The 26,556-nt window shown below is 37.8% G+C and overlaps 7 protein-coding genes across 11 annotated transcripts in view; 1 reads left to right on the forward strand and 6 right to left on the reverse strand.

The window, feature by feature from the left end:
- LOC115428099 (zinc finger protein 771-like) overlaps window positions 1–6,545 on the reverse strand; it is a 106,942-nt gene extending 100,397 nt beyond the window's left edge. The window contains exon 1 of the mRNA XM_030146932.1: window positions 6,104–6,545. Coding sequence (XP_030002792.1) covers window positions 6,104–6,299 — 196 coding nt within the window. The 5' untranslated portion in view covers window positions 6,300–6,545. The remainder of the gene's footprint in view (window positions 1–6,103) is intronic.
- Window positions 1–16,667, reverse strand: LOC115428091 (gastrula zinc finger protein XlCGF57.1-like). 3 transcript variants are annotated; one of them, XM_030146922.1, is made up of 4 exons: window positions 16,173–16,666; window positions 14,927–15,433; window positions 7,504–7,508; window positions 2–933 (listed from the first exon to the last, which is right to left on the reverse strand). In XM_030146922.1, the coding sequence occupies exons 1-4, from the start codon at window positions 16,366–16,368 to the stop codon at window positions 175–177; spliced, it is 1,467 nt and encodes a 488-aa protein (XP_030002782.1). In that variant the 5' UTR covers window positions 16,369–16,666; the 3' UTR covers window positions 2–174. The 3 variants fall into 3 exon arrangements, with proteins under 3 accessions (XP_030002783.1, XP_030002782.1, XP_030002781.1); XM_030146923.1 differs by lacking the exon at window positions 7,504–7,508 and having other exon boundaries at window positions 1–915; window positions 14,904–15,433; window positions 16,173–16,667; XM_030146921.1 differs by lacking the exon at window positions 7,504–7,508 and having other exon boundaries at window positions 2–921; window positions 14,910–15,433.
- The window catches only part of LOC115428066 (gastrula zinc finger protein XlCGF57.1-like), an 87,887-nt gene extending 67,106 nt beyond the window's left edge, over window positions 1–20,781 (reverse strand). Inside the window, exons 1-3 of the mRNA XM_030146877.1 lie at window positions 20,328–20,781; window positions 19,328–19,572; window positions 10,203–10,719 (exon numbers count right to left, since the gene is read on the reverse strand). Coding sequence (XP_030002737.1) covers window positions 10,203–10,719; window positions 19,328–19,572; window positions 20,328–20,523 — 958 coding nt within the window. The 5' untranslated portion in view covers window positions 20,524–20,781. The remainder of the gene's footprint in view (window positions 1–10,202; window positions 10,720–19,327; window positions 19,573–20,327) is intronic.
- The window catches only part of LOC115428086 (glutamic acid-rich protein-like), a 657,495-nt gene that overhangs the window by 391,233 nt on the left and 239,706 nt on the right, over window positions 1–26,556 (forward strand). The gene's annotated exons all lie outside the window — the stretch shown is intronic.
- Window positions 1–26,556, reverse strand: part of LOC115428071 (zinc finger MYM-type protein 1) — a 179,357-nt gene that overhangs the window by 79,503 nt on the left and 73,298 nt on the right. The gene's annotated exons all lie outside the window — the stretch shown is intronic.
- On the reverse strand, window positions 3,240–4,109 carry LOC115428120 (gastrula zinc finger protein XlCGF49.1-like). The gene has a single exon (XM_030146964.1). It carries the CDS (start codon window positions 4,091–4,093, stop codon window positions 3,428–3,430), a length of 666 nt encoding a protein of 221 aa, XP_030002824.1. The 5' UTR covers window positions 4,094–4,109; the 3' UTR covers window positions 3,240–3,427.
- The window catches only part of LOC115428102 (zinc finger protein 41-like), a 20,158-nt gene continuing 3,515 nt past the window's right edge, over window positions 9,914–26,556 (reverse strand). For both annotated transcript variants that reach the window (XM_030146934.1, XM_030146933.1), the window contains one exon: window positions 9,914–10,118. In XM_030146934.1, coding sequence (XP_030002794.1) covers window positions 10,006–10,118 — 113 coding nt within the window. In that variant the 3' untranslated portion in view covers window positions 9,914–10,005. The remainder of the gene's footprint in view (window positions 10,119–26,556) is intronic.

Here is a 26,556-nt window from a genome sequence, read left to right on the forward strand (position 1 = left end):
TTTTATTTTATTCATTTAATAAAAAGGTGGCACCAAAGAGAAAATGAAGAAAAATTAATATACAAAAAAACATTTAGTTGAAATTACTTATGCAGATTACACTCTAAAATGTTCCTCTACCATTCTTCTTTATGTTCTTTTGTCTCTATGATTCCTGTGCATGCAACATTCTGTCTATCCTCTTGTATGGATCTTCATATGTATCAGAACATGCTGTTTACATCTGAAGCGTTTCTGACAAACTCCACAGCTGAAAGGTCTCTCTCCTGTGTGGAGCATCATATGACGCTCCAAACTCGTCTTTCGCGTAAATCGCTTACCACATTCTGAACAACTAAATGGTTTCTCACCAGTGTGGAGCATCACATGACGCTCCAAACCCATCTTTCGCGTAAATCGCTTACCACATTCTGAACAACTAAATGGTTTCTCACCAGTGTGGAGCCTCATGTGACGCTCCAAAACTATCTTCCAAGTAAATCTTTTACCACATTCTGAACAGCTAAATGGTTTCTCACCAGTGTGGATGATCATGTGACCAGTTAAATGTGAATTACAGATAAATCTTTTTTGACAAACTGGACAATGAAATAGTTTTTCTCCTGTGTGGGCTCTCATGTGTCTCTTGAGGTTACTCCTGTGTCTAAAACATTTGTGACACAGTGAACATTTGAATCGCTTTTCTCCTGTGTGGGATGTCATGTGGATTTCTAAATGTGACTTCTGGCTGAATGTTTTTGTGCACACAGAGCAGTGGTATGGTTTCTTTTCACATCCCCCATCACTTGGACTCAAGACAGTATTCTTCATCATGTCTCTGGGTGAGTTGGTTTCCTGTGTCATGTTTTTCTTCTGAGAAAATGTTGCTTCACATTCAGAAGAACCGACCAGTTTCTGTCCTGTGTGAGTGTCCATGTGTTCCTCCAGTAAACTCTTACTTTTCTCCTCAGTTTGTGTTTGCTGAAGCTGTAAGGACTTAACTTTCTCCTCATAATCATCTTCACTCTTCACAGGGACAGGAGTAGATGGGAACCTGGTGATATTCACTTCCTGGCTGGTCTGCAGTTCCTCCTGCTCCTCTTTAATTTGTGGGAGCTCTGGTTCTGGTTCCTCCTGGTCCACTATGGGATTCCACTCCTGCTGCTCAGGAGCAACCTCTTTTTTAACCACCGACAACTGCTGGACGTCTGTAGGATACGAGTAAATACAGTTGGACTTTTCAGTTACAGTTAGATTTTGGTGATAATACTGTCAGTTCTGTTTTATGAGTTTAAACAGCTCTGACAACAAGAATCCCCCGATGGAGATAATAAATATTATTTGACTTTGAAGTAAATTATCAGCTGATGAAACCTAAGTCTTTAGTCATGAACAGGAATCAGTGAGAAAAGAGTAGTGTTAATAATGGTAAATGTATTGATTAGACAAATTATGATACACACTCCCAAAACCTCAGAAAACTGTGATTTAGATTTGTATGTAGGGAGAGGTAATACTTCCGTAAACAGAACAAGATTTTCATTCATTAAATAAATGTTACATGTAACATTTCATAATATTTATAAAACTAAAGTATTAAGCAAAGCAAATTTCTTTGCATAGCGCAAATTAGATACAAGGCAATCACAGTGCTTTACAAAAATGGAAAAAATACTACTATACTTGGAAATGAAAATATCCTATATTAACTCTCAAAAGCCTGATCATCCAAAAGCATCTACTGATCTAAAATGTTTAATACCTGTTGATCCACCACTAAATTGGTAGTAGGTATGTAAAGCTGAAATAACTGAAATCTAAATATGCTGTTTTATTTTTATGAAGACCTTTGGCTAAACTACAGACAAATGTGTTCAAACCTGCTCTGTGTAACAGGACTCTCGGATTCCAAACACAGTCCAGTATTTGTCTTTGTCTCTGGTTTTCTTCTTTAGTTCGACAAAGTTCCTCCTCGTACTCTGCTATGGTTCTTTCAAACAGCCCAAATATCTCTTCAGCAGCTGCAGTTAGTCTCTGCTCCACCAGTGACCTCAAAATCTGGACTTTTGGACACATTTTTTTCACGTATTCTTCACAGAAACTCCTTTAGAAACAGTTTATCTCCGTCACACACTGACAAGTCTGTTAGCAGTTAGCGAGCTAAGCTAACATTAGCATCACTGAGCTAATAAGAGATACATCAGGGGTAAAACAGACACAGAAAGTGAACAGAACAAAGTCCAGTCAGATGGTTTCATCCGGATACAGAGGTTCTGCTGGTTCGGTTGGACTTCAACAAACACTATACAAGGGAAAACGGCGGACGTTCATTTGAAATAAATGATGTAAAGTTAGAGATTCTTTACCGTTTCCGGGGTCAGACTATATTTGTGACGTCATAATAGCTCCTACAAAATAAAAGACTACAAATGATTAGGAGGAACCAGAGGAGTATTATTTCTTTAAAATGTAGCAGTATTGAGATTACATTTTCGGTTAGTTCCATTGTCAGAGTAACATTAATGTATTAGACCACCATCCAGTGTGAAGTTTATACCACAGCTGCTCTAGATTATTAACAATATTTACCTAAATAAATGTTAATGTTTCTGTAATGCTTAATACATGATAATTCCTGATTTCTGTTGAAAATGGTAAAACGTCAAAATCTCAATGAAAATGAAAGTTAGCTTTAAAGCACTTCATAAGTGAATGAAAGACTGAGAATCATTTGTAAATGTGGTGCAACATCTTCTATTCTGTTCTTTGTCATGTCTGATACAGATGAACAGATGATCTGTACAGTATCTCTAAAATCAATTTCCAGTGATTCTGACTTCAGGTCCTGATTTAGACAAAATTAAATGTTTTTCCTTCAGTAGCAGACGAAAAGCTCTGTTTTGTTGTCCTGTGTTCAGTTCCACATTTACTGATTCATTACATTGAGTCAAATGTTCAGTTCTGTTGATTTATCAGGTACGTATTTATTTTTCACTTACTTTGACTTAGATGTTACTTTCAACAGTTATGTTTATTACAGTCAAAAATGAATTTCAAGCATGTATAATGTGTTTTTAATGTAAGGTTTTGAAAGATTTGGTGGAAACTAACAGAAAACATTTTTATTATGTTGGCTTTGACCTCTTTCACCTCTAGTTCCCAGCTGATGTGATAATTTGGGTTGTGTTAGTCTGACTCTTAGTAATCTCAGTAATAATAATAATAATAATAATAATAATAATAAATCTTTACTTCTAATTACAAGGAGAAGATGTAGGATGTGTTTTACTTCATTTAATATAAAAGTGGCACTATAGAGAAAATAATGAAGAAAAATGAATTTAAAGAGAAAAAAAAAGAAAAACAGTCATGCAGATTACACTCTAGAATGCTTCTCTATCATTATTCTTTATGTTCTTTTGTCTCTGTAGGTCTAATTTTTTGAATATCAAATTCTGTCTTCGTTTGTGTGGATCTTCATATGGTTCTGAACATGTTGTTTACGTGTGAAGCTCGTCTGACAAACTACACAGCTGAAAGGTCTCTCTCCTGTGTGGAGCGTCATGTGACGCTCCAAACCCGTCTTCTGACTAAATCTCTTACCACATTCTGAACAACTAAATGGTTTCTCACCAGTGTGGAGCCTCATGTGACGCTCCAAAACTATCTTCCAAGTAAATCTTTTACCACATTCTGAACAGCTAAATGGTTTCTCACCAGTGTGGATGATCATGTGACCAGTTAAACTTGAATTACAGGTAAATCTTTTTTGACAAACTGAACAATTGAATGGTTTTTCTCCTGTGTGGACTCTCATGTGTCTCTTGAGGTTACTCTTTTGTCTAAAACATTTGTGACACAGTGAACATTTGAATCGCTTTTCTCCCGTGTGGGATGTCATATGGATTTCTAAATGTGACTTCCAGCAGAATGTTTTTGCGCACACAGAGCAGTGGTATAGTTTCTTTTTACATCCCCCATCACTTAGACTCAAGTCAGTATTCTTCATCATGTCTCTGGGTGAGTTGGTTTCCTGTGTCATGTTTTTCTTCTGAGAAAACGTTGCTTCACATTCAGAAGAACCAACCAGTTTTTGTCTTGTGTAAGTGTCCATGTGTTCCTCCAGTAAACTCTCCATGTGGACCAGGTTCATGTCTGGCTCTGATCTTCCACCGTCGTCTCCATCAGTTTCTGTTTCCATCTGTTCAGTTGAGCTGTTTGTTGGAAGCTTTGACTCAGGTTTGTGGTTCAGGGTCTGGTCTTCATCACTGTCCTCGGTTTCCTCAGAGTCTTCATTCTGCTCATCAGTTTTTGTTTGTAAATGTCTATGTGGATGGAAGCTGCAGGCTGGTTCTGATCCTCTACAGTCCACTTTATTTGATTCTATTTTGTTCTCCTCAGTTTGTGTTTGAATAAAATCATCTTCATTTTCACTCTTCACAGGGACAGGAGTGGATGGGAACTTGGTGATATTAGCTACCTGGCTGGTCCACAGTTCCTCTTTAATGTGTGGGGGTTGTGGTTCTGGTTCCTCCTGGTCCACAATGGGATTCCACTCCTGCTGCTCAGGAAGAACCTCATCTTTAACCACCAACAGCTGCTGGATGTCTGTAGGATATGAGGAAATACAGTTAGACTTTTCAGTTACAGTTAGATTTCGATGATAATACTGTCAGTTCTATAGTAAAAGTTTAAACAGCTCTGACAACAAGAATCCCCCCTTGGAGAAAATCAACATCTTTTGACCTTGAAGTAAATTATCAGCCTATAAAAACCTAACTCTTCAGTCATGAACATGAATCAGTGCGATCAGAGTAGTGACAAAGATAATAAGTGTATTGATTAGATAAAACATGATACACACTTCAAAAACCTCAGAAAACTGTCATTTAGACCTGTATGTAGGGAAAGGTAATAGTTTTTGTAAACAGAACTATCAGATATTCATTTATTAAATACATGTTACATGTAACATTTCACAATATTTATAAAACTAAAGTATCATACTTGGAAATGAAAATATCCTATATTAACTCCTAAAAGCCTGAACATCCAAAAGCATCTACTGATCTAAAATGTTTAAGACCTGTTGATCCATTAATCCTGTTGGAGCCAAAATACAGTTTTGTTTGTTTATTCCTCTTTTTGTTTTGACCTTAATTTACTAAATTGTTTAGTGGGTGTGGCTGTGATTGCCACAGGTGCAATTTATCTTGGGTGTGGCAAACTTACATATACCTGCTGTGTGAGGTGGGCGAGGTGTGTGTGAGGACAGCCCCAAACAATTTTTACACCGTGGAACATGAAAGCTAGAGATTGAGTTGGTCGGCTTTTGGAATGTCTTCTTTTGTGTTAAGAAGCCTATTTTGTTTATATGTCGAGAGTATTTAGAAAGACAATCGTGAACTGTGATGAACACTTGGACTTTTACACTGGAAAATAAATGGATTGGCATATCCAAACACAAAGAAGCCCAGCCGGACATTCATTCATTCACGCGTATACAACAGGTTGAACCCTTCCACACCGTTGTAATGGTTAAAGGTAAAGCCACTACAAATCCTATCAATACATTTAAATAACTGGTATAAAATGCAGTTTGTCAGCTCTTCATGGTCATCAGATATGACCCATTTGGACGTTCAGAGGCTCCATAGTGAATGTGGAAACACCATCATCTTCTATAACACTGATTCACCAGTAAAACCAACGAGTTTGATAAATGACAGTGGATGGAGACAAAGGGTTTGTGTTCGGTTAATGAGATATTTTGCTGGGAAAAATTCAAATTTTCTCCAGTTCTCTCTGCTTTGATTAAAATAAATAAATAAATAAATTGACTCCGGGTTTTATGAACATCTAAATGGACAGTACATTAAATACAGAAATATGCTTGATTTTAGCTATATATATATATAAAAAAAAAAAGCAAAACACAGAGGATAATATAATAAATAGTAATAAATCACCTAGAAAAGGTCAAATGCAGAGGGGGGAAAAAAAGTTTGTCAGTCATCACAAAAATAGTTGTACCGGTAGGTATTTAAAGCTTAAATAATTAAAATGTATGCCGTTTCATTTCCATGAAGCCCTTTGGCTAAACTACAGACAAATGTGTCCAAACCTGTTTTGTGTAACAGGACTCTCGGATTCCAAACACAGTCCAGTATTTGTCTTTGTCTCTGGTTTTCTTCTTTAGTTCGACAAAGTTCCTCCTCGTACTCTGCTATGGTTCTTTCAAACAGCCCAAATATCTCTTCAGCAGCTGCAGTTAGTCTCTGCTCCACAAGTGATCTCAGAATCTGTACTTTTGGACACATTTTTCACCTTTTCTTCACACAAACTCCGTCAGAAACAGTTTATCTCCATCACACACTGACAGGTCTGTTAGCAGCTCGCGAACTAAGCTAACTTTAGCATCACTGAGTTAATAAGAGATAAATTAGGAGTAAAAGAAACACAGAATGTGAACAGAACAAAGTCCAGTCAGTCGGTTTCATTCGGATACAGAGGCTCTGCTGGTTTGGTTGCAGTTCAACAAACACTGTACAGAGAAAACAGCTGACATTTCTTAGAAATGAGTGTGAAGATAGAAATGCTTAGTGCTTTCCGGGTCAGAGTGTAGTCGTGACGTCACGAAAGTTCCTACAAATTAAAAGACCACAGATGGTCAGGAGGAACCAAAAGACTCTTAATTCATTAAAACGTTTCTGTATTGAGTAAACATTTTCTGTTCGTTCTGTTAGTACAATTAGTTTGCTGTCACTAACAATGATTTTGCTAATTGATGAAAAATATCTGGTCTTACCTCAATGAGATGCTCTGTTTCCAAATCTGAACTTCTTCAGCCCATAAGGATGTTACAGACAAGTCAGTATATGTAGATAGATATTTGGTTCGGTCCAAACTGATACAAAGCTGAAATCTGGACTTTAAATTGTATCCACATTGGAGAACACCTAAGACAGGCTGGAGAGATGTCTCTATGTCTCTTGGTTTGCCTGGGAATGCCTCAGGGTCCCCTGGAAGAGCTGGAGGAGGTGTCTGTGGAGAGGGAGGTTTGGGCATCCCTGTTTAGACTGTTGCCTCCGTGACCTGGCCCTGGATAAGCGAAAGAAAATGGATAGATGGACACCTGAATCCAATGTGTCCCAATACCTTTGTCTGAATAGTGTAACTCAACATCCTGATGTGATTCTGACAAATTCTGATTTCAGGTTTTTGATTGAGCCTGATTTAGTCCAGAGTGGACCTTTTTCTTTCTGTAGAAGACAAAAAGCTGTTTCTTTGTCCAGTGTTCAGTTCCACATTTACTGATTCATTACATCCAGTCTGATGTTCAGTTATGTAGATTTAGAAGTTATGTGTTAATTACTGTGGTTTACACATTACAGGGTGTCCCAAAAATTGGACATTATTTCATCACCTAATAATTTGTTTAAAATTAGTTTGAGAATCTGCCAGGAAAATGGATTGGACGGGTTAATGATGGAGACATGTTACTGAAATGGACCCCACACTCACCTGACCTAACACCGTGCGATTTCTTTCTGTGGGGTTAGGTGAAAGGACTGGTCTACATCCCACCAATTCCGGCATGTGTAGAGGAACTCAAGAGGAGAATCAATGAGAATGTTACACACGACATGCTGCAGCGAGTGTGGCAGGAACTCCACTACCGACTTGATGTGTGCCGCGTCACAAGTGGTGCACACATTTTTATTAACTTTGGAACATTATAAAATTATCATCCCACAGAATTTTTCATTTGAAATTTGTAGAATAAAATAATTTATGTCCAAAAAAAATCCTATTAAGTATAATTTCTCCTGACCATGTAGTCACCCTGATATGGACATCTCAAATGATGTGAATTTTTTTTTTTAAAACATCCTGTACTTTCAACAACTCTGTTAATTATAAAGTTAAAAGTGAATTTCAGACACAAATAATGTGATTTCTAGGTTAGTATGTGAGAGGCATGGTGGAAACTATGAACAAATGTTTTTTCACAGTCTCAGTGCGGATCTCAGATTGTCTCTCTGACATATCTGCATGGATGAAAGCCCATCACCTTCAGCTGAACCTGTCCAAAACTGAACTGCTGGTCTTCCCAGCTAAGCCAACCATACAGCAGGACATCTCCATCACTATTGACTCCATACCTCTGGCTCCTACCAGTGTAGTACGTAACTTGGGAGTCATGATTGATAATCAGTTGACCTTCACGGATCATGTTGCCTCTGTCACCCAATCATGCCGTTTCACTCTGTTCAACCTAAGAAAGATCAGGCCATACCTAACCGAACAGGCCACCCAGCTCCTGGTGCAGACTATGGTTATCTCCCGTCTTGACTACTGCAATGCTCTTCTAACGGGCCTCCCAGCTTGTGTTGTCAAACCACTACAGATGGTCCAGAATGCAGCAGCGCGTCTGGTCTTCAATCAGCCTAAAAGGGCACATGTCACTCCCTTACTCATTGAGTTACACTGGCTACCCATAGCTGCCCGCATCAAATTCAAATCTTTAATCCTAGCCTGCAAAATTCTCCGTGGGTCTGCTCCTGTCTACTTAGGTGCACTAATAAAATCTCATGTCGCCCCACGACCACTCCGCTCGTCTGGGGAACGTAGTCTGGTGGTCCCCAGACCTTGTACAAGACAATCCAGGCTCTTTTCATGGGTCGTTCCACGTTGGTGGAACGCTCTACCAAGTGCTACGAGAACAGAGTCATCCCTGCCTATCTTCAAGAAGCTCCTGAAGACCCAGTTCTTCCGAGAGCACCTCCTATCCTAGCACTTTCAAACATTCCATTTTAAATATTCTAATAAGGTTTTTCCCAGGACAACCACAGATTCTTTCACAATTATCTCTGGACCTGCTGCGGTGGTCCGGCCTCTTCCCTGCCCTCATCATCACCACTCACTTATCCTCAACCGCCTCCATGTGTCTCCCCCTACTCCCCCTCTCCCCCAGTCTCTACCTCTATCGCTCTCTCTTTTTCCCCTTCTCTACTCTCTCTCTTTAACCCCAACTGGTCAAGGCAGACGGCCATCCTCCAGGAGTCTGGGTCTGCTCCAGGTTTCTGCCTGTTAAAGGGAAGTTTTTCCTCGCCACTGTCACCAGTCACAAGTGTTTGCTCCTGGAGGATTCTGTTGGGTTTCTGTAAATTGACTTAGAGTCTGGTTTTGACCAACTCTATATATAAAATGTCAAGAGATAACTTTTTTGTGATCTGGCGCTATATAAATAAAATTTGATTGATTGAGTGATTTAATTGGTTTTCCCCTGTAAGTCGCTTTGGAAAAAAGCGTCTGCCAAATGCGTAAACATAAACATAAACATGTTTTTGTTGTCTTGCTTTAACCTCTTTTTTACCTCTAGTTCTCACCTGATGTGATCATTTGGTTCCCGTTCAACTCTTCAACTGCTGATCTCAGAAGTAAAAAAAAAAAAAAAGTCTTCAAATTACAAAAAGAAGAGAGTAGAGGAAGGATGCATTTACATTCATTTAATATAAAAAAAATGGCCATTGAGAAAAAAATTAAGAAAAAAGAAACAAGTAAAACGAATCCGTTGAAATTATTTATGCAGATTTCCCTCTAAAATGTTACTGTATAATTCTTCATGCTCTTTAGTCTCTGTTGATCTGATTCCTGTGAATGTGACATTCAATCTACAGTCATGGAAAAAATTATTGGACCATCCAAAATCATCAAAAACAATGGTCATGCAATCAAGTACTAAACTCCTGTGTGTATCATGTGACTAAAACAGACAGAAAAGAAAACATGGAATGCCTAAAAGCGCTGTTGTTGGCAGTACAATGCCATAGCTTTTGACGTGAGAACATAAGTGATTTTGGTTATTATCAAAAGAAAACATGGTAAATAGCTAGATATCAGCTCTTAAATTAAACTCTTATGAGCCATTTTAGTTATTATCATTATATTTGTCCAAACAAATGTACCTTCAGTTGTACCAGGCATTAAAATGAACAAGAAATTGAAGAAAACAAGGGTGGTCTAATAATTTTTTCTGCGGCTGTATTCTCTTGTGTGGATCTTCATATGTGTCTGAAGATGATGTTTACGTGTGAAGCGTTTCTGACAAACTACACAGCTGAAAGGTCTCTCTCCTGTGTGGATTCTGATGTGACGCTGCAGATCTATCTTCCAAGAAAACCTTTTACTGCATTCTGAACAGCTGAATGGTTTCTCACCAGAGTGAATTCTCATGTGGATTTCTAACTGTGACTTCCAGGAGAATGTCTTTGAACACATAAAGCAGCTGTATAGTTTCTTTTCACATCCCACATCACTTCGAGTCCAGTCATTATTCATCATAATGTCTCTGGGAGACGTTGTTTCCTGTGTCATGTTTTTCTTCTGAGAAAATGTTTCTTCACATTCAGAAGAACCAACCAGTTTCTGTCCTGTGTGAGTGTCCATGTGTTCCTCCAGTAAACTCTTACTCTCAAAGGTTCTTCCTTTTACACTCTCCATGTGGACAAAGATAATGTCTGGCTCTGATCCTCCACCGTCGTCTCCATCAGTTTCTGTTTCCATCTGTTGAGTTGAGCTGTTTGTTGGAATCTTTGACTCAGGTTTGTGGTTCAGGATCTGGTCTTCATCACCGTCCTCGGTTTCCTCATAGTCTTCATTCTGCTCATCGGTTATTCTTTGTAAATGTCTATGTGGATGGAAGCTGCTGGATGGTTCTGATCCTCCACAGTCCACTTTATTCTCCTCAGTTTGTGTTTGACTAAGCTCATCATCTTCACTCTTCACCAGAAAAGGAGTGGATGGGAACTTGGTGATATTCACTTCCTGGCTGGTCCACAGTTCCTCCTGTTCCTCTTTAATGTGTGGGGGCTCTGGTTCTGGTTCCTCCTGGTCCACAATGGGATTCCACTCCTGCTGCTCAGGAGGAACTTCTCCTTTAACCCCCGACTGCTGCTGAACATCTGTAGGATACGAGGAAATGCAGTAACTTTTCAGTTACAGTTAGATTTTGGTGATAATACAATAGTATTATAATAGTTCTATTGTAAGAATTTAAAAAGGGCTGACATGAAGAATCCCCCCTTAGAGATAATTGATATTTCTTCGCCTTAAAGAAAATGATCAGCCTTTAAAAACCTAGATCTTTAGTAAAGAACAGAAATCGGTGAGATAAGAGTAGTGATAAAGATAATAAGTGTCCTGATTAGATATATCATAATAATGCACACTCCTAAAACCTCATGAAAACTGTGATTTAGACCTGTATCTTGGGAGAGGTAATACTTTTACAAACAGAACAGTAAGTTTTTCATGAATTAAATGCATGTTACAGTTAAAATTTCATATTATTTATTAATTACAGAGATTATACTTGGAAATGAAAATATCCTGCATTAACTCTTAAAACTCTGATCATCCAAAAGCATCTACTGATCTAAAACGCTTAACACCCATTGATCCACTAATCCTGTCAATACATGTAAATAATTGGTGTAAAATGCAATTTGTCATCAGACATGACCTATCTGAATGTTCAGAAGCTCCATAGTGAATGTGGAAACATCATCTTCTACAACTTTGAGTCACCAGTAAAACCCATGTAATTTGATAAATGGCAGTGGATGAGAACCTTGTTTTATGCTCAGATAACGATTCATTTTGCTGACAAAAATCTCATTTTCTTCAGTTTTTTGTGCTTTGATGAAATAACCTTTGAATATATTCTGTGCTTTATGAACCTCTACATGAGCAGTATATTAAACATACAAACATACATGATTTTCTAAAAAAAAACGCAAAACACAGAGGATAATACAATAAATGGCGATAAATCACCTAGAAAAGATAAGAGAGGAAAAAAACAATTGGCAGTCATCACAAAAATAATTGTCAGTATTTAAAGGTTAAATCATTAAAATGCATGCAGTTTGGTTTTCATTAAAACCTTTGGCTAAACTAGAGACATGTGTCCGAACCTGTTTTGTGTATCAGGACTCTCGGATTCCAAACAGAGTCCAGTATTTGTCTTTGTCTCTGGTTTTCTTCTTTAGTTCGACAAAGTTCCTCCTCGTACTCTGCTATGATTCTTTCAAACAGCCCAAATATCTCTTCAGCAGCTGCAGTTAGTCTCTGCTCCACCAGTGACCTCAGAATCTGCACTTTTGGACACATTTTTTCACCTTTTCTTCACACAAACTCCTTCAGAAACAGTTTGTCTCCATCGCCCACTGACAGGTCTGTTAGCAGCTAGCGAGCTAAGCTAACATTAGCATCATTGAGCTTATAAAAGATAAATCAGGAGTAAAACAGACACAAAATGTGAACCGAGCAAAGTCCAGTCCGTCGGTTTCATCCGGATACATAGGCTCTGCTGGTTCGATTGCACTTCAACAAACACTATACAGCTGAAAACGGCGGACGTTCATTAGTAATGAACGATGTAAAAGCAAAGGCGCTTTAGCGCTTCTGGAGTCAGAGTGCATTTGTGACGTCACGAAATCTAGGACAAAATAAAAGACTGCGGATGGTCAGCGAAAGAAAGAGACTACAGATGAGGAGGAGGAACCAGAAAACTATTAATTCAATTAAACGTATCAGTATTGAGTATACATTGTCTGTTAGTACAATTAGTTTGATGTCACTAACAAACAATGATTTTGCTAATTGATGAAAAATATCTAGTTTTACCTCAATAAGATGCACTATCACCAAATCTGACCTTCTTCAGCTCATCAGAATGTTAAAGACAAGTCAAGCCTGGCTCCAAGAGCTTGACACATTTTTTTCCACTGGCACAAATCAAATTTACATATCAAGAATGGGAAAATATAAAGAGTAACACAGAAATACATTAGGAGACATGTTGGAATGGTGAAAAAGAACGATTGCAAATATCTGAAACAAAATAAACAAAAAGATTGGGACATTTGATGTGTAATGAAAATAGAGAAACAGAAATAAAAACAATAAAATAAAATCAATCAATCACTCAATCAATCTGACTGGACAATAGAACACAAAAGGCTAAGGAAAGATACAATTAAAACACCAAGGACTTAGATAAACTAGAATAAAGTTTTCTGGCTTTTTTGGACATATTTACAATATATTATAGAGATCTGTAATACTTGATAAAATCACATATAAACAAATTAAAGGAGGGGTTTGTGTCTTTCCACTTGCAACAATGAATATATTTGCCCAAAATAATAATATGGTAAACAATAACTTTGAAGTTAACTTCTAATGAATCCATAAAACAAATATCGCATAAGAAAAACACAAAATATTTCAAATTTTTCAGGTCAACCAAATTTGAATATTAGCCCAAAAGGAAATGCTGTGTGAACAATTAAAAAGCAAATGTTCAATGGTTTTAGCTTCAGAGGAGTAGGAAACACAGGGATCCACATCAAAATTAAATCTTTTGTGCAAAAAATCCTTAGCAGGGTAAATTGAACATGCAGTTTTGATATGACTATCCTTTACTTTGGGAGAAACAAGACACCAAAGATAAAAAGAAAAACATTTTTCCCACAGGGTTGTTTCAATGTTTCGTAAAGTAACTGTGTTAAAGTCCTCAAAGTTTTAATGTTTAAAAGCTAGACAGATAATTTTACACTTTCTAACAAATCAATGTCAATGACTTTCAAATAAGGTAAGAAGGGAACATATAACAGGCGAGGCAAACCACGTTGGATTATTTGAAGTAAGGATGTTGGAATCGCTTTGCAAATTTTATTCTTTTCTTGAGCTATTTATATTGTATTTCCTAGAGAATTCTTCATATGATAACAAATGTCTATCTGTGTTCAATGAATCAAAAAATAAATAAATCATTATGAAACCATTCAGCTTTAAAAATTGACTTTCTATTTATACTAATGAATCTGTTGTTCCATGAAAACTGACATGGTGGAAACTATCAACAAATGTTTTTATTGTCTTGCTATAACATCTTTCACCTCTTGTTCTCAGCTGTTGTGATAATGTGGATCCAGTTAGTCTGACTCGTCAACTGCCAATCACAGTAAAAAAAAAAGTCTTCTAATTACAAAAAAGAAGAGAATAGACAAAGGATGTATTTACATACATTTAATTAAAATAAAGACACCACTGAGAAAATAATTAAGAAAAATAAACAGGAAAAATAAATCAGTTGAAATAATTTATGCAGATTTTCCTCTAAAACGTGACTGTATCATTATTCTACATGTTCTTTAGTCTCTGTTGGTCTGATTCCTGTGAATGTGACATTCTGTCTATTCTCTGGTGTGGATCTTCATATGTGACTGAAGATGATATTTACGTGTGAAGCGTTTCTGACAAACTACACAGCAGAAAGGTCTCTCTCCTGTGTGGACTCTCATGTGACGCTGCAGATCTGTCTTCCAAGTAAATCTTTTACTGCATTCTGAACAGCTAAAAGGTCTCTCACCAGTGTGGACTCTCATGTGTCTCCTGACCTCACTTTGGTCTGTAAAACATTTGTGACACAGTGAACAGCTGAATACCTTTTCACCAGTGTGGATTGTCATGTGTCTCCTGACCTCACTTCTGTCTCTAAAACATTTGTGACACAGTGAACATCTGAAAGTTTTTTCTCTCGTGTGGGATGTCATGTGACTGCATAAACTTGACTTGTGTTTGAATCGGCTTCCACAAAGGGAACAACTGAATGGTTTCTCTCCAGTGTGGATTCTCATGTGTATTTCTAAATGTGACTTCCAACAGAAGGTTTTTGAGCAAACAGAGCAGTGGTGTAATTTCTTTTCACATCCCACATCACTTAGAGGAAGGTCATTGTTCGTCATCATGTCTCTGGGTGAGTTGGTTTCCTGTATTGTGTTTGTCTTCTGAGAAAATGTTGCTTCACATTCAGAAGAACCAACCAGTTTCTGTCCTGTGTGAGTGTTCATGTGTTCCTCCAGTAAACTCTTACTGTCAAAGGTTCTTCTCTTTACACTCTCCATGTGGACCGGGTTCATGTCTGGCTCTGATCCTCCACTGTCGTCTCCATCAGTTTCTGTTTCCATCTGTTCAATTGAACTGTTTGTTGGAAGCTTTGACTCAGGTTTGTGGTTCAGGGTCTGGTCTTCATCACTGTCCTCGGTTTCCTCAGAGTCTTCAATCTGCTCTTCGGTTTTTGTTTGTAAATGTCTATGTGGATGAAAGCTGCTGGCTGGTTCTGATCCTCCACAGTCCACTTTATTTGCTTCCATTTTGTTATCCTCAGTTTGTGTTTGATTAAACTCATCATCTTCACACTTCACAGGGACAGGAGTGGATGGGAACTTGGTGATATTCACTTCCTGGCTGGTCCAAAGTTCCTCCTGTTCCTCTTTAAAGTGTGGGGGCTCTGGTTCTGGTTCCTCCTGGTCTACAATGGGATTCCACTCCTGCTGCTCAGGAGGAACCTCTTCTTTAACCACCAAGTGCTGCTGGACGTCTGTAGGATAAGAGGAAATACAGTTAGAAATTTGAGTTAGAGGTAGATTTTGGTGATATTACTATTACTTCTATTGTAGGAGTTGACATGAAGAATCCCCCCTTGGAGATAATAAATACTTCTTGACATTAAAGAAAATTATAAGCCTAAAAAAACTAAGATCTTGAAAAAAGAACAGGAATCAGTGAGATGAGAATAGTGATCTACAATGTTTAACACCTACTGATCCACTAATCCTGTCAATACATGTAAATAATTGGTGTAAAATGCAAAAATGATTAATTTGACTGTTCAGAGGCTCCATAGTGAAGATAGAAACACCATCATCTCCGAAAACATTGAGTCACCAGTAAAACCCATATTCTTGGATAAATGACAGATGGAAACACTTGCTTTATGTTCAGATAATGAATAATTTTGCTGACAAATATCTCAGTCTCTTCAGTTTTCTGTGATTTGATAAAATAACCTTTGACTTTATTTCGAGTTTTATGAACATCTACATGAACAGTAAATTACATATAGAAATATACTTGATTTTCAATAAAAATACACAGCACAGAGGATAATATAATAAATGGTGATAAATCACCTAGAAAAGGTAAAATAAAGATTAGAAAAAAAAATTGTCAGTCATCACAAAAATAATTGTAGGTATGTAAATCTTAAATAATTAAAATGCATGCTGTTTGTTTTTCATTAAGACCTTTGGCTAAAGTACAGACAAATGTGTCCAAACCTGTTTTGTGTATCAGGACTCTCGGATTCCAAACACAGTCCAGTATTTGTCTTTGTCTCTGGTTTTCTTCTTTAGTTCGACAAAGTTCCTCCTCATACTCTACTATGGTTCTTTCAAACAGCCCAAATATCTCTTCAGCAGCTGCAGTTAGTCTCTGCTCCACCAGTGACCTCAAAATCTGCACTTTTTGGGCCATTTTCACCTTTTCTTCACGTAAACTCCATCAGACACAGTTCGTCTCCATCACACACTGGCAGGTCGGTTAGCAGCTAGTGAGCTAAGCTAACTTTAGCATCACTGAGTTAATAATAGATAAATCCGGAGTAAAAATGACACAGAATGTGAACAGAACAAAGTCAGTCGGTTTTATCCGGATACAGAGGCTCTACTACTTCGGTTAAAAAAAACCCTAACAGGATAAAAGAGAAAACGGAGGAGTTCGATTAGAAGAAAACCATGTAAAGTTTGAGACGCTTTAGTGTTTCCGGGACCAGAGTGCACTTATGACGTCACGAAAGCGCCTACAAAATAAAAGACTGCAGATGATCGAGGGGAAAAAGAGACTGCAGAGGATGAGGAGGAACCAGAAAACTATTAATTCATTTAAACGTTTCAGTATTGAGAAAACATTTTCGATTAGTTCTGTTAGTTTGTTGTCACTAACAAATAATGGTTTTGCTAATTGATGAATTATATCAAGTTTTAACTCAATATGATGAATTAATTCCAAATCTGAACTTCTTCAGCCCATAAGGATGTTAAAGACAAGTCAGTATATAAAGCCAAATATTTGGTTCAGTCCAAAATGATATAAAGCTGAAATATAGATTTTTCATTGTATCCAGATTGGAGAACACATTTATGATTTGTATTCTCCTCAAAGTCAAGACTTTAGAACAGGGGTCAGTAACCCTGGTCCTTGAGAGCCAATATCCTGCCTGTTTTAGATGTATCCCTCTTCCAACACACCTGATTCAAATGATAAGCCTATCATCAAGCTCTAAAGAAGCCTGATAACTACCATCAGGTGTGCTGGAAGAGGGAAACATCTAAAACAGGCAGGTCAGTGGCTCTCAAGAACCAGGGTTGCTGACCCCTGTTCTAGAATTAACAGACTGACACTCATCGGTACATGTGGTGAAACATGTTCTGTTCTGCTGTCTATGATGTCTGATACAAGCGGATGAACAGATGAACTATGGAATATCTCTCAAATCCATTTCCTCTACTCACATCTTGACTTTTTCCTTCAGTTTGGGTGAAGTAAGTGATGGAAAATGATTCACCTAGATTTTCTAGAGGTAAAATATTTGAAACAATTATAATGCTGAAAACATTTCAACATTAAGTAAAAATAAATAAAAGCAAAGTCTGCATTTTGTATATGTAAATGACCATGTAAACAAAATTAGCTCTAAAGATGAAATAAAATATTTATTTCAATATGAAATTATATCAAGACATTAGTCATTGTTTTATAACCCCACCCCTGTTACTATTGAAACACCTGAATTCAGTGTGTCCCAATACCTTTGTCTGAAAAGTGTAACTCAACATCTTGATGTGATTCTGACAAATTCTGATTTCAGGTTTTTGATTGAGCCTGAATTAGTCCAGATTGGAATGGTTTCTTTCTGTATTAGACAAAAAGCTGTTTTTTTGTTGTTGTTTTTTTGTCATATATTCAGTTCCACATTTACTGATTCATTACATTGAGTCTGATGTTTAGTTATGTAGATATAAAAGTTATATATTACTTTGATTTACACATTATTTTCAAGAATTCTGTTAATTATAGAGTTAAAGATTAATTTCAGACATGAATAATCTGATTTCTAGGTAAATTTGGGAAGGACATGGTGGAAACTATTGACATATTTTTATTGTCTTCCTTTAACCTCTGTCACCTCTAGGTCTCAGCTGATGGGATCATTTGGTTTCTGTTTGTCAGAGTCTCCAACTGCTGATCTCAGTAAAAAAGAAAAAAAAAAAAAGTCTTCTAATTACCAAAGAAGACAACAGGCAAAGGATGTATTTACATTCATTTCATTTAAAAATGGCACCATTGACAAAAAATAGAATAAAAATAAAGGTAGGAAAAATAAATCAGTTGAAATTATTTATGCTGATTTTCCTCTAAAATGTTACTGTATCATTATTCTTCATGTTCTTCAGTCTGTGTTGGTCTGATTCCTGTGAATGGGACATTCTGTCTGTCTCGTGTGGATTTTCATATGTTTCTGAAGACCATATTTAGTTGTGAAGTGTTTCTGACAAACTAGACAGCTGAAAGGATTCTCTCCTGTGTGAAAACTCATGTGATCATCTAAATCCGTCTTCTGAGTAAATCTTTTACTGCATTCTGAACAGCTAAATGGTTTCTCTCCTGTGTGGCGCCCCATGTGACGCTCCAACTCCGTCTTCCGAAAAAATCGTTTATCGCATTCTGAACAGATAAATGGTTTCTCACCGGTGTGGAGCATCATGTGTCTCCTGACTTCACCTCTGCGTCTAAAACATTTGTGACACTGTGAACATTTGAATGGTTTTTCTCCTGTGTGGGACAGCATGTGACCACGTAAAGTTGCCTTGGCAGTGAATCTGCTTCCACAAAGTGAACAACAAAATGGCTTCTCTCCAGTGTGGGTTCTCATGTGTTTTTTTAAATATGATTTTTGAGCAAATGTTTTTGAGCACACAGAACAATGGTATAGTTTCTTCCCACATCCCACATCACTTGGAGTCAAGTCATTTTTCATCATCATGTCTCTGGGTGTGTTGGTTTCCTGTGTCGTGTTTCTCTTCAGTGAAAATATTGCTTCACATTCAGAAGAACCACCCCGTTTCTGTCCTGTGTGAGTGTCCATGTGTTCCTCCTTTAAACTCTTACTGTCAAAGGTTCTTCCCTTTACACTCTGCATTTGGACCAGGTTCATGTCTGGCTCTGATCCTCCACTGTTGTCTCTATCAGTTTCTGTTTTCATCTGTTCAGTTGAGCTGTTTGTTGGAAGCTTTGACTCAGGTTTGTGGTTCAGGGTCTGGTCTTCATCACTGTCCTCGGTTTCCTCAGAGTCTTCATTCTGCACTTCAGTTTTTGTTTGTAAATGTCTATGTGGATGGAAGCTGCTGGCTGGTTCTGATCCTCTACAGTCCACTTTATTTGCTTCCATTTTGTTCTCCACAGTTTGTGTTTGATTAAACTCATCATCATATTCACTCTTCACAGGGACAGGAGTGGATGGGAACTTGGTGATATTCACTTCCTGGCTGGTCCACAGTTCCTCCTGTTCCTGTTTGATGTGTGGGGGCTCTGGTTCTGGTTCCTCCTGGTCCACAATGGTATTCCGCGCCTGCTGCTCAGGATGAACCTCTTCTTTAACCACCAAGTGCTGCTGGACGGCTACAAGAGAAGAGGAAATACAGCTAGACTTTAAAGTTAGAGGTAGATTTTGGTGATACTATTACTTCTGTTGTACGAGTTTAAAACGGGCTGACATGAAAAAACCCCCCTTGGAGATAATAAATAATTCTTGACCTTAAAAAAAATTATCAGCCTATATAAACTAAGATCTTGAGGAAAGAACGGGAACCAGTGAAATGAGAGGAGTGATCTATAATGTCTAATATCCACTGATCCACAAATCTTATCAATACATGCAAATAATCTGTGTAAAATGCAGTTTGTCATCAGAGATGACCTATTTGACAGTTCAGAGGCTCCATAGTGAAGATGGAAACGCCATCATCTCCCAAAACATTGAGTCACCAGTAAAACCCCTGCTCTTGGATAAATGACAGATGGAGACACTTGTTTTATGTCCAGATAATGATTCATTTTGCTGACAAATATCCCAGTCTCTTCAGTTTTCTCTGCTTTGATAAAATAACCTTTGACTTCATTTTGAGCTTTATGAACATCTACATTAGCAGTAATTTTAATATAGAAATATACTTGATTTTCCCTAAAATATACACAGCACAGAAGATAATAAATGGTGATAAATCGCTTAGAAAAGGTAAAATAAAGATTAGGGGAAAAAAATTGTCAGTCATCACAAAAATAATTGTAGGTATGTAAATCTTAAATAATTAAAATGCATGCTGTTTGTTTTTCATTAAGACCTTTGGCTAAAGTACAGACAAATGTGTCCAAACCTGTTTTGTGTATCAGGACTCTCGGATTCCAAACACAGTCCAGTATTTGTCTTTGTCTCTGGTTTTCTTCTTTAGTTCGACAAAGTTCCTCCTCGTACTCTGCTATGGTTCTTTCAAACAGCCCAAATATCTCTTCAGCAGCTGCAGTTAGTCTCTGCTCCACCAGTGACCTCAAAATCTGCACTTTTTGGGCCATTTTCACCTTGTCTTCACATAAACTCCGTCAGAAACAGTTCGTCTCCATCACACACTTACAGGTCGGTTAGCAGCTAGTGAGCTAAGCTAACTTTAGCATCACTGAGTTAATAATAGATAAATCCGGAGTAAAAATGACACAGAATGTGAACAGAACAAAGTCAGTCGGTTTCATCCGGATACAGAGGTTCTACTACTTCGGTTAGAAAAAAAAAAAACTAACAGGATAAAAGAGAAAACGGAGGACTTTGATTAGAAGAAAACCATGTAAAGTTTGAGACGCTTTCGTGCTTCCCGGACCAGAGTGCATTTGTGACGTCACGAAAGCGCCTACAAAATAAAAGACTGCAGATGATCGAGGGGGAAAAAAGAGACTGCAGAGGATGAGGAGGAACCTGAAAACTATTAATTCATTTGAATGTTTCAGTATTGAGAAGACATTTTCGATTAGTTCTGTTAGTTTGTTGTCACTAACAAATAATGGTTTTGCTAATTGATGAAATATATCAAGTTTTAACTCAATAAGATGAATTAATTCCAAATCTGAACTTCTTCAGCCCATAAGGATGTTAAAGACAAGTCAGTATATAAAGCCAAATATTTGGTTCAGTCCAAAATGATATAAAGCTGAAATCTAGATTTTTCATTGTATCCAGATTGGAGAACAAATTTATGATTTGTATTCTCCTCAAAGTTAAGACTTTAGAACAGGGGTCAGTAACCCTGGTCCTTGAGAGCCAATATCCTGCCTGTTTTAGATGTATCCCTCTTCCAACACACCTGATTCAAATGATAAGCCTATCATCAAGCTCTAAAGAAGCCTGATAACTACCATCAGGTGTGCTGGAAGAGGGAAACATCTAAAACAGGCAGGTTAGTGGCTCTCAAGAACCAGGGTTGCTGACCCCTGTTCTAGAATTAACAGACTGACACTCATTGGTACATGTGGTGAACATATTCTGTTCTGCTGTCTATGATGTCTGATACAAGCGGATGAACAGATGAACTATGGAATATCTCTCAAATCTGTTTCCTCTACTCACATCTTGACTTTTTCCTTCAGTTTGGGTGAAGTAAGTGATGGAAAATGATTCACCTAGATTTTCTAGAGGTAAAATATTTGAAACAATTATAATGCTGAAAACATTTCAACATTAAGTAAAAATAAATAAAAGCAAAGTCTGCATTTTGTATATGTAAATGACCATGTAAACAAAATTAGCTCTAAAGATGAAATACAAATATTTATTTTAATGTGAAATTATATCAAGACATTAGTCATTGTTTTATAACCCCACCCCTGTTACTATTGAAACACCTGAATTCAATGTGTCTCAGTACCTTTGTCTGAAAAGTGTAACTCAACATCCTGATGTGATTCTGACAAATTCTGATTTCAGGTTTTTGATCGAGCCCGATTTATTCTAGATTGGAAATTTTTCTTTCTGTATTGGACAAAAAGCTGTTTTTTTTATTCATATGTTCAGTTCCACATTTACTGATTCATTACATTGAGTCTGATGTTCAGTTATGTAGATTTAGAAGTTATATATTTATTACTTTGATTTGTACATTATTTTCAAGAATTCTGTTAATTATAGCTTTAAAGATGAATTTCAGACATGAATAATCTGATTTCTAGGTAAGTTTGGGAGGGACATGGTGGAAACTATCGACATATGTTATTGTCTTGCTTTAACCTCTTTCACCTCTAGTTCTCAGCTGATGTGATCATTTGGTTCCTGTTAGTCTGAGTCTTCAACTGCTGATCTCAGAAAAAAAAAAAAAGCCTTCTAATTTCAAAAGAAGAGAACAGGCAAAGGATGTATTTACATTAATTTCATTTAAAAATGGCACCACTGAGAAAATAATTTAAAAAAAAATAAAGGTAGGAAAAATAAATCAGTTGAAATTATTTATGAAGATTTTCCTCTAAAATGTTACTGTATCATTATTCTTCATGTTCTTTAGTCTGTGTTGGTCAGATTCCTGTGAATGTGACATTCTGTCTATTATCTTGTGTGGATTTTCATATGCGACTGAAGACGATATTTAGTTCTGAAGCGTTTATGGCAAACTAGACAGTGGAAAGGTTTCTCTCCTGTGTGAAAACTCATGTGATAATCCAAACCCGTCTTCTGAGTAAATCTTTTACTGCATTCTGAACAGCTAAATGGTTTCTCACCGGTGTGGAGCATCATGTGACGCTGCAAAGCCGCTTTCCGAGTAAATCGTTTATTGCATTCTGAACAGCTAAATGGTTTCTCACCGGTGTGGTGCATCATGTGACACTCCCAATCTATCTTCTGAGAAAATCTTTTACTGCATTCTGAACAGCTAAAAGGTCTCTCTCCTGTGTGTATTCTCATGTGTCTCTTGACTTCACTTCTGCGTCTAAAACATTTGTGACACAGTGAACATTTGAATGGTTTTTCTCCTGTGTGTAACATCATGTGACTGCGTAAAGTTGACTTGGAGGTAAATGTGCTTCCACAAAGTGAACAAATAAATGGGTTCTCTCCAGTGTGGTTTCTCATGTGGATTTCTAAATATGATTTTCGAGCAAATGTTTTCGAGCACACAGAGCAATGGTAGCGTTTCTTTTCACATCCCACATCACTTCGAGTCAAGTCATTTTTCCTCATCATGTCTCTGGGTGAGTTGGTTTCCTGTGTCATGTTTTTCTTCTCAGAAAATGTTGCTTCACATTCAGAAGAACCAACCAGTTTCTGTCCTGTGTGAGTGTCCATGTGTTCCTCCAGTAAACTCTTACTGACAAAGGTTCTTCTCTTTACGCTCTCCATGCTGACCAGGTTAATGTCTGAATCTGATCCACCACCGTCGTCTCCATCAGTTTCTGTTTTCATCTGTTGAGTTGAGCCGTTTGTTGGAAGCTTTGACTCAGGTGTGTGGTTCAGGGTCTGGTCTTCATCACTGTCCTCGGTTTCCTCAGAGTCTTCATTCTGCTCATCGGCTTTTGTTTGTAAATGTCTATGTGGATGGAAGCTGCTGGCTGGTTCTGATCCTCCACAGTCCACTTTATTTGCTTCCTCTTTGTTCACGTCAATGTGTATTTGATTCAGCTGTGAGCACTTAACTTCATCTTCACACTTCACAACAGAAGTGGACGGGAACTTGGTGATATTAAATTCCTGGCTGGTCCACAGTTCCTCCTGTTCCTCTTTGATGTGTGGGGGCTCTGGTTCTGGTTCCTCCTGCTCCACAGTGGGATTCCACTCCTGCTGCTCAGGAGGAACCTCTTCTTTAACCACCAAGTGCTGCTGGATGTCTATAGGATAAGAGGAAATACAATTAGACTTTTCAGTTAGAGGTAGATTTTGGTGATAATACTGTTACTTCTATTGTATGAGTTTAAAATGGGCTGACATGAAGAATCCCCCCTTGGAGATAATAAATAATTCTTGACCTTAAAGAAAATTATCAGCCTATATAAACTAAGATCTTGAGGAAAGAACAGGAATCAGTGAAATGAGAGTAGTGATCTGTAATGTCTAATATCCACTGATCCACTAATCCTATCAATACATGCAAATATGGATGACAGCCCATCACCTTCAGCTGAACCTGTCCAAAACTGAACTGCTGGTCTTCACAGCTAAGTCAACCATACAGCATGACATCTCCATCAATACTGACTCCTTATCTCTGGCTCCTACCAACATAGCATGAAACTTGAGAGTCATGATTGATAATCAGTTGACCTTCACAGATCACGTTGCCTCTGTCACCCAATCATGTCGTTTTACTCTGTTCAACCTAAGAAAGATCAGGCCATACCTAACCCAACAGGCCATCCAGCTCCTGGTGCAGACCATGGTTATCTCCCGCCTTGACTACTGCAATGCTCTTCTAACAGGCCTCCCAGCTACTGTTGTCAAACCACTACAGATGGTCCAGAATGCAGCAGTGCGTCTGGTCTTCAATCAGCCTAAAAGGGCACATGTCACCCTGTTACTTATTGAGTTACACTGGCTACCCATAGCTGCCTGCATCAAATTCAAATCATTAATCCTAGCCTACAAAATTCTCAATTGGTCTGCTCCTACCTACTTAGGTCCACTGATAAAAGTTTATGTTGCCCCACGACCACTCCGCTTGTCTGGGGAACGTTGTCTGGTGGTCCCCAGATCTTGTACAAGACAATCCAGGCTCTTTTCATGGGTCGTTCCATGTTAGTGGAAGTAAAGCCCATGTTCTTTGATAAATGACAGATGGAGACACTTGTTTTATGTTCAGATAATGATTAATTTTGCTGACAAATATCTCAGTCTCTTCAGTTTTCTGTGATTTGCTAAAAATAACTTTTGACTTTGAGCTTTGGTAACATCTACATTAGCAGTAAACTAAATATAGAAATATACTTGATTTTCACTAAAAAATAAACAAAAGAGGATAACATAATAAATGGTGATAAATCACCTAGAAAAGGTAAAATACAGATTTTAAAAAATTGTCAGTCATCACAAAAATAATTGTAGGTATGTAAAGATTAAATAATTAAAATGCATACCGTTTGTTTTTCATGAAGACCTTTGGCTAAAGTACAGAAAAATGTGTTCAAACCTGTTTTGTGTAGCAGGACTCTCGGATTCCAAACACAGTCCAGTATTTGTCTTTGTCTCTGATTTTCTTCTTTAGTTCGACAAAGTTCCTCCTCGTACTCTGCTATGGTTCTTTCAAACAGCCCAAATATCTCTTCAGCAGCTGCAGTTAGTCTCTGCTCCACAAGTGACCTCAAAATCTGTACTTTTTGGGCCATTTTCACCTTTTCTTCACACAAACTCCGTCAGAAACAGTTCATCTCCACACACTGACAAGTTGGTTAGCAGCTAACGAGCTAAGCTAACTTTAGCATCACTGAGTTAATAACAGATAAATCCGGAGTAAAACACAGATTGTGAACAGAACAAAGTAAGTCGGTTTCATCCGGATACAGAGGTTCTACTACTTCGGTTAGAAAAAACACTAACAGGATAAAAGAGAAAACGGAGGACTTTGATGAGAAGAAAACCATGTAAAGTTTGAGACGCTTTAGTGCTTCCGGGACCAGAGTGCATTTGTGACGTCACGAAAGCTCATACAAAATAAAAGACTGCAGATGGAGGGGGAGGGGAAAAAGAGACTGCAGATGATGTGGAGGAACCAGAAAACTATTGATTCATTTAAACCAGGGGTCTCAAACTCAGATCCTCGAGGGCCGGTATCCTGCATGTTTTAGATGTATCCCTCTTCCAACACACCTGATTCAAATGATAAGCCCACCATCAAGCTCTGCAGAAGCCTTACAACGACCGTCAGGTGTGCTGGAAGAGGGAACATCTAAAACATGCAGGATACCGGCCCTCGAGGATCTGAGTTTGAGACCCCTGATTTAACTGTATCAGTATTGAGAAGACATTTTCGATTAGTTCTGTTAGTTTGTTGTCACTAACAAATAATGGTTTTGCTAATTGATGAAATATATTAAGTTTTAACTCAATAAGATGAATTAATTCCAAATCTGAACTTCTTTAGCCCATAAGGATGTTAAAGACAAGTCAGTATATAAAGCCATATGTTTGGTTCAGTCCAAAATGATATAAAGCTGAAATATAGATTCTCCATTGTATCCAGATTGGAGAACACATTTATGATTTGTATTCTCCTCAAAGTTAAGACTTTAGAACAGGGGTCAGTAACCCTGGTCCTTGAGAGCAAATATCCTGCCTGTTTTAGATGTATCCCTCTTCCAACACACCTGATTCAAATGATAAGCCTATCATCAAGCTCTGCAGAAGCCTGATAACTACCATCCAGTGTGCTGGAAGAGGGAAACATCTAAAACAGGCAGGTCAGTGGCTCTCAAGAACCAGAGTTGCTGACCCCTGTTCTAGAATTAAGACTGACACTCATTGGTACATGTAGTAAAACATGTTCTGTTCTGCTGTCTATGATGTCTGATACAAGCGGATGAACAGATGAACTGTGGAATATCTCTCAAATCCATTTCCTCCACTCACATCTTGACTTTTTC

This window comes from Sphaeramia orbicularis, chromosome 11 (assembly GCF_902148855.1).
Source record: "Sphaeramia orbicularis chromosome 11, fSphaOr1.1, whole genome shotgun sequence".
NCBI lineage: Eukaryota > Metazoa > Chordata > Actinopteri > Kurtiformes > Apogonidae > Sphaeramia > Sphaeramia orbicularis.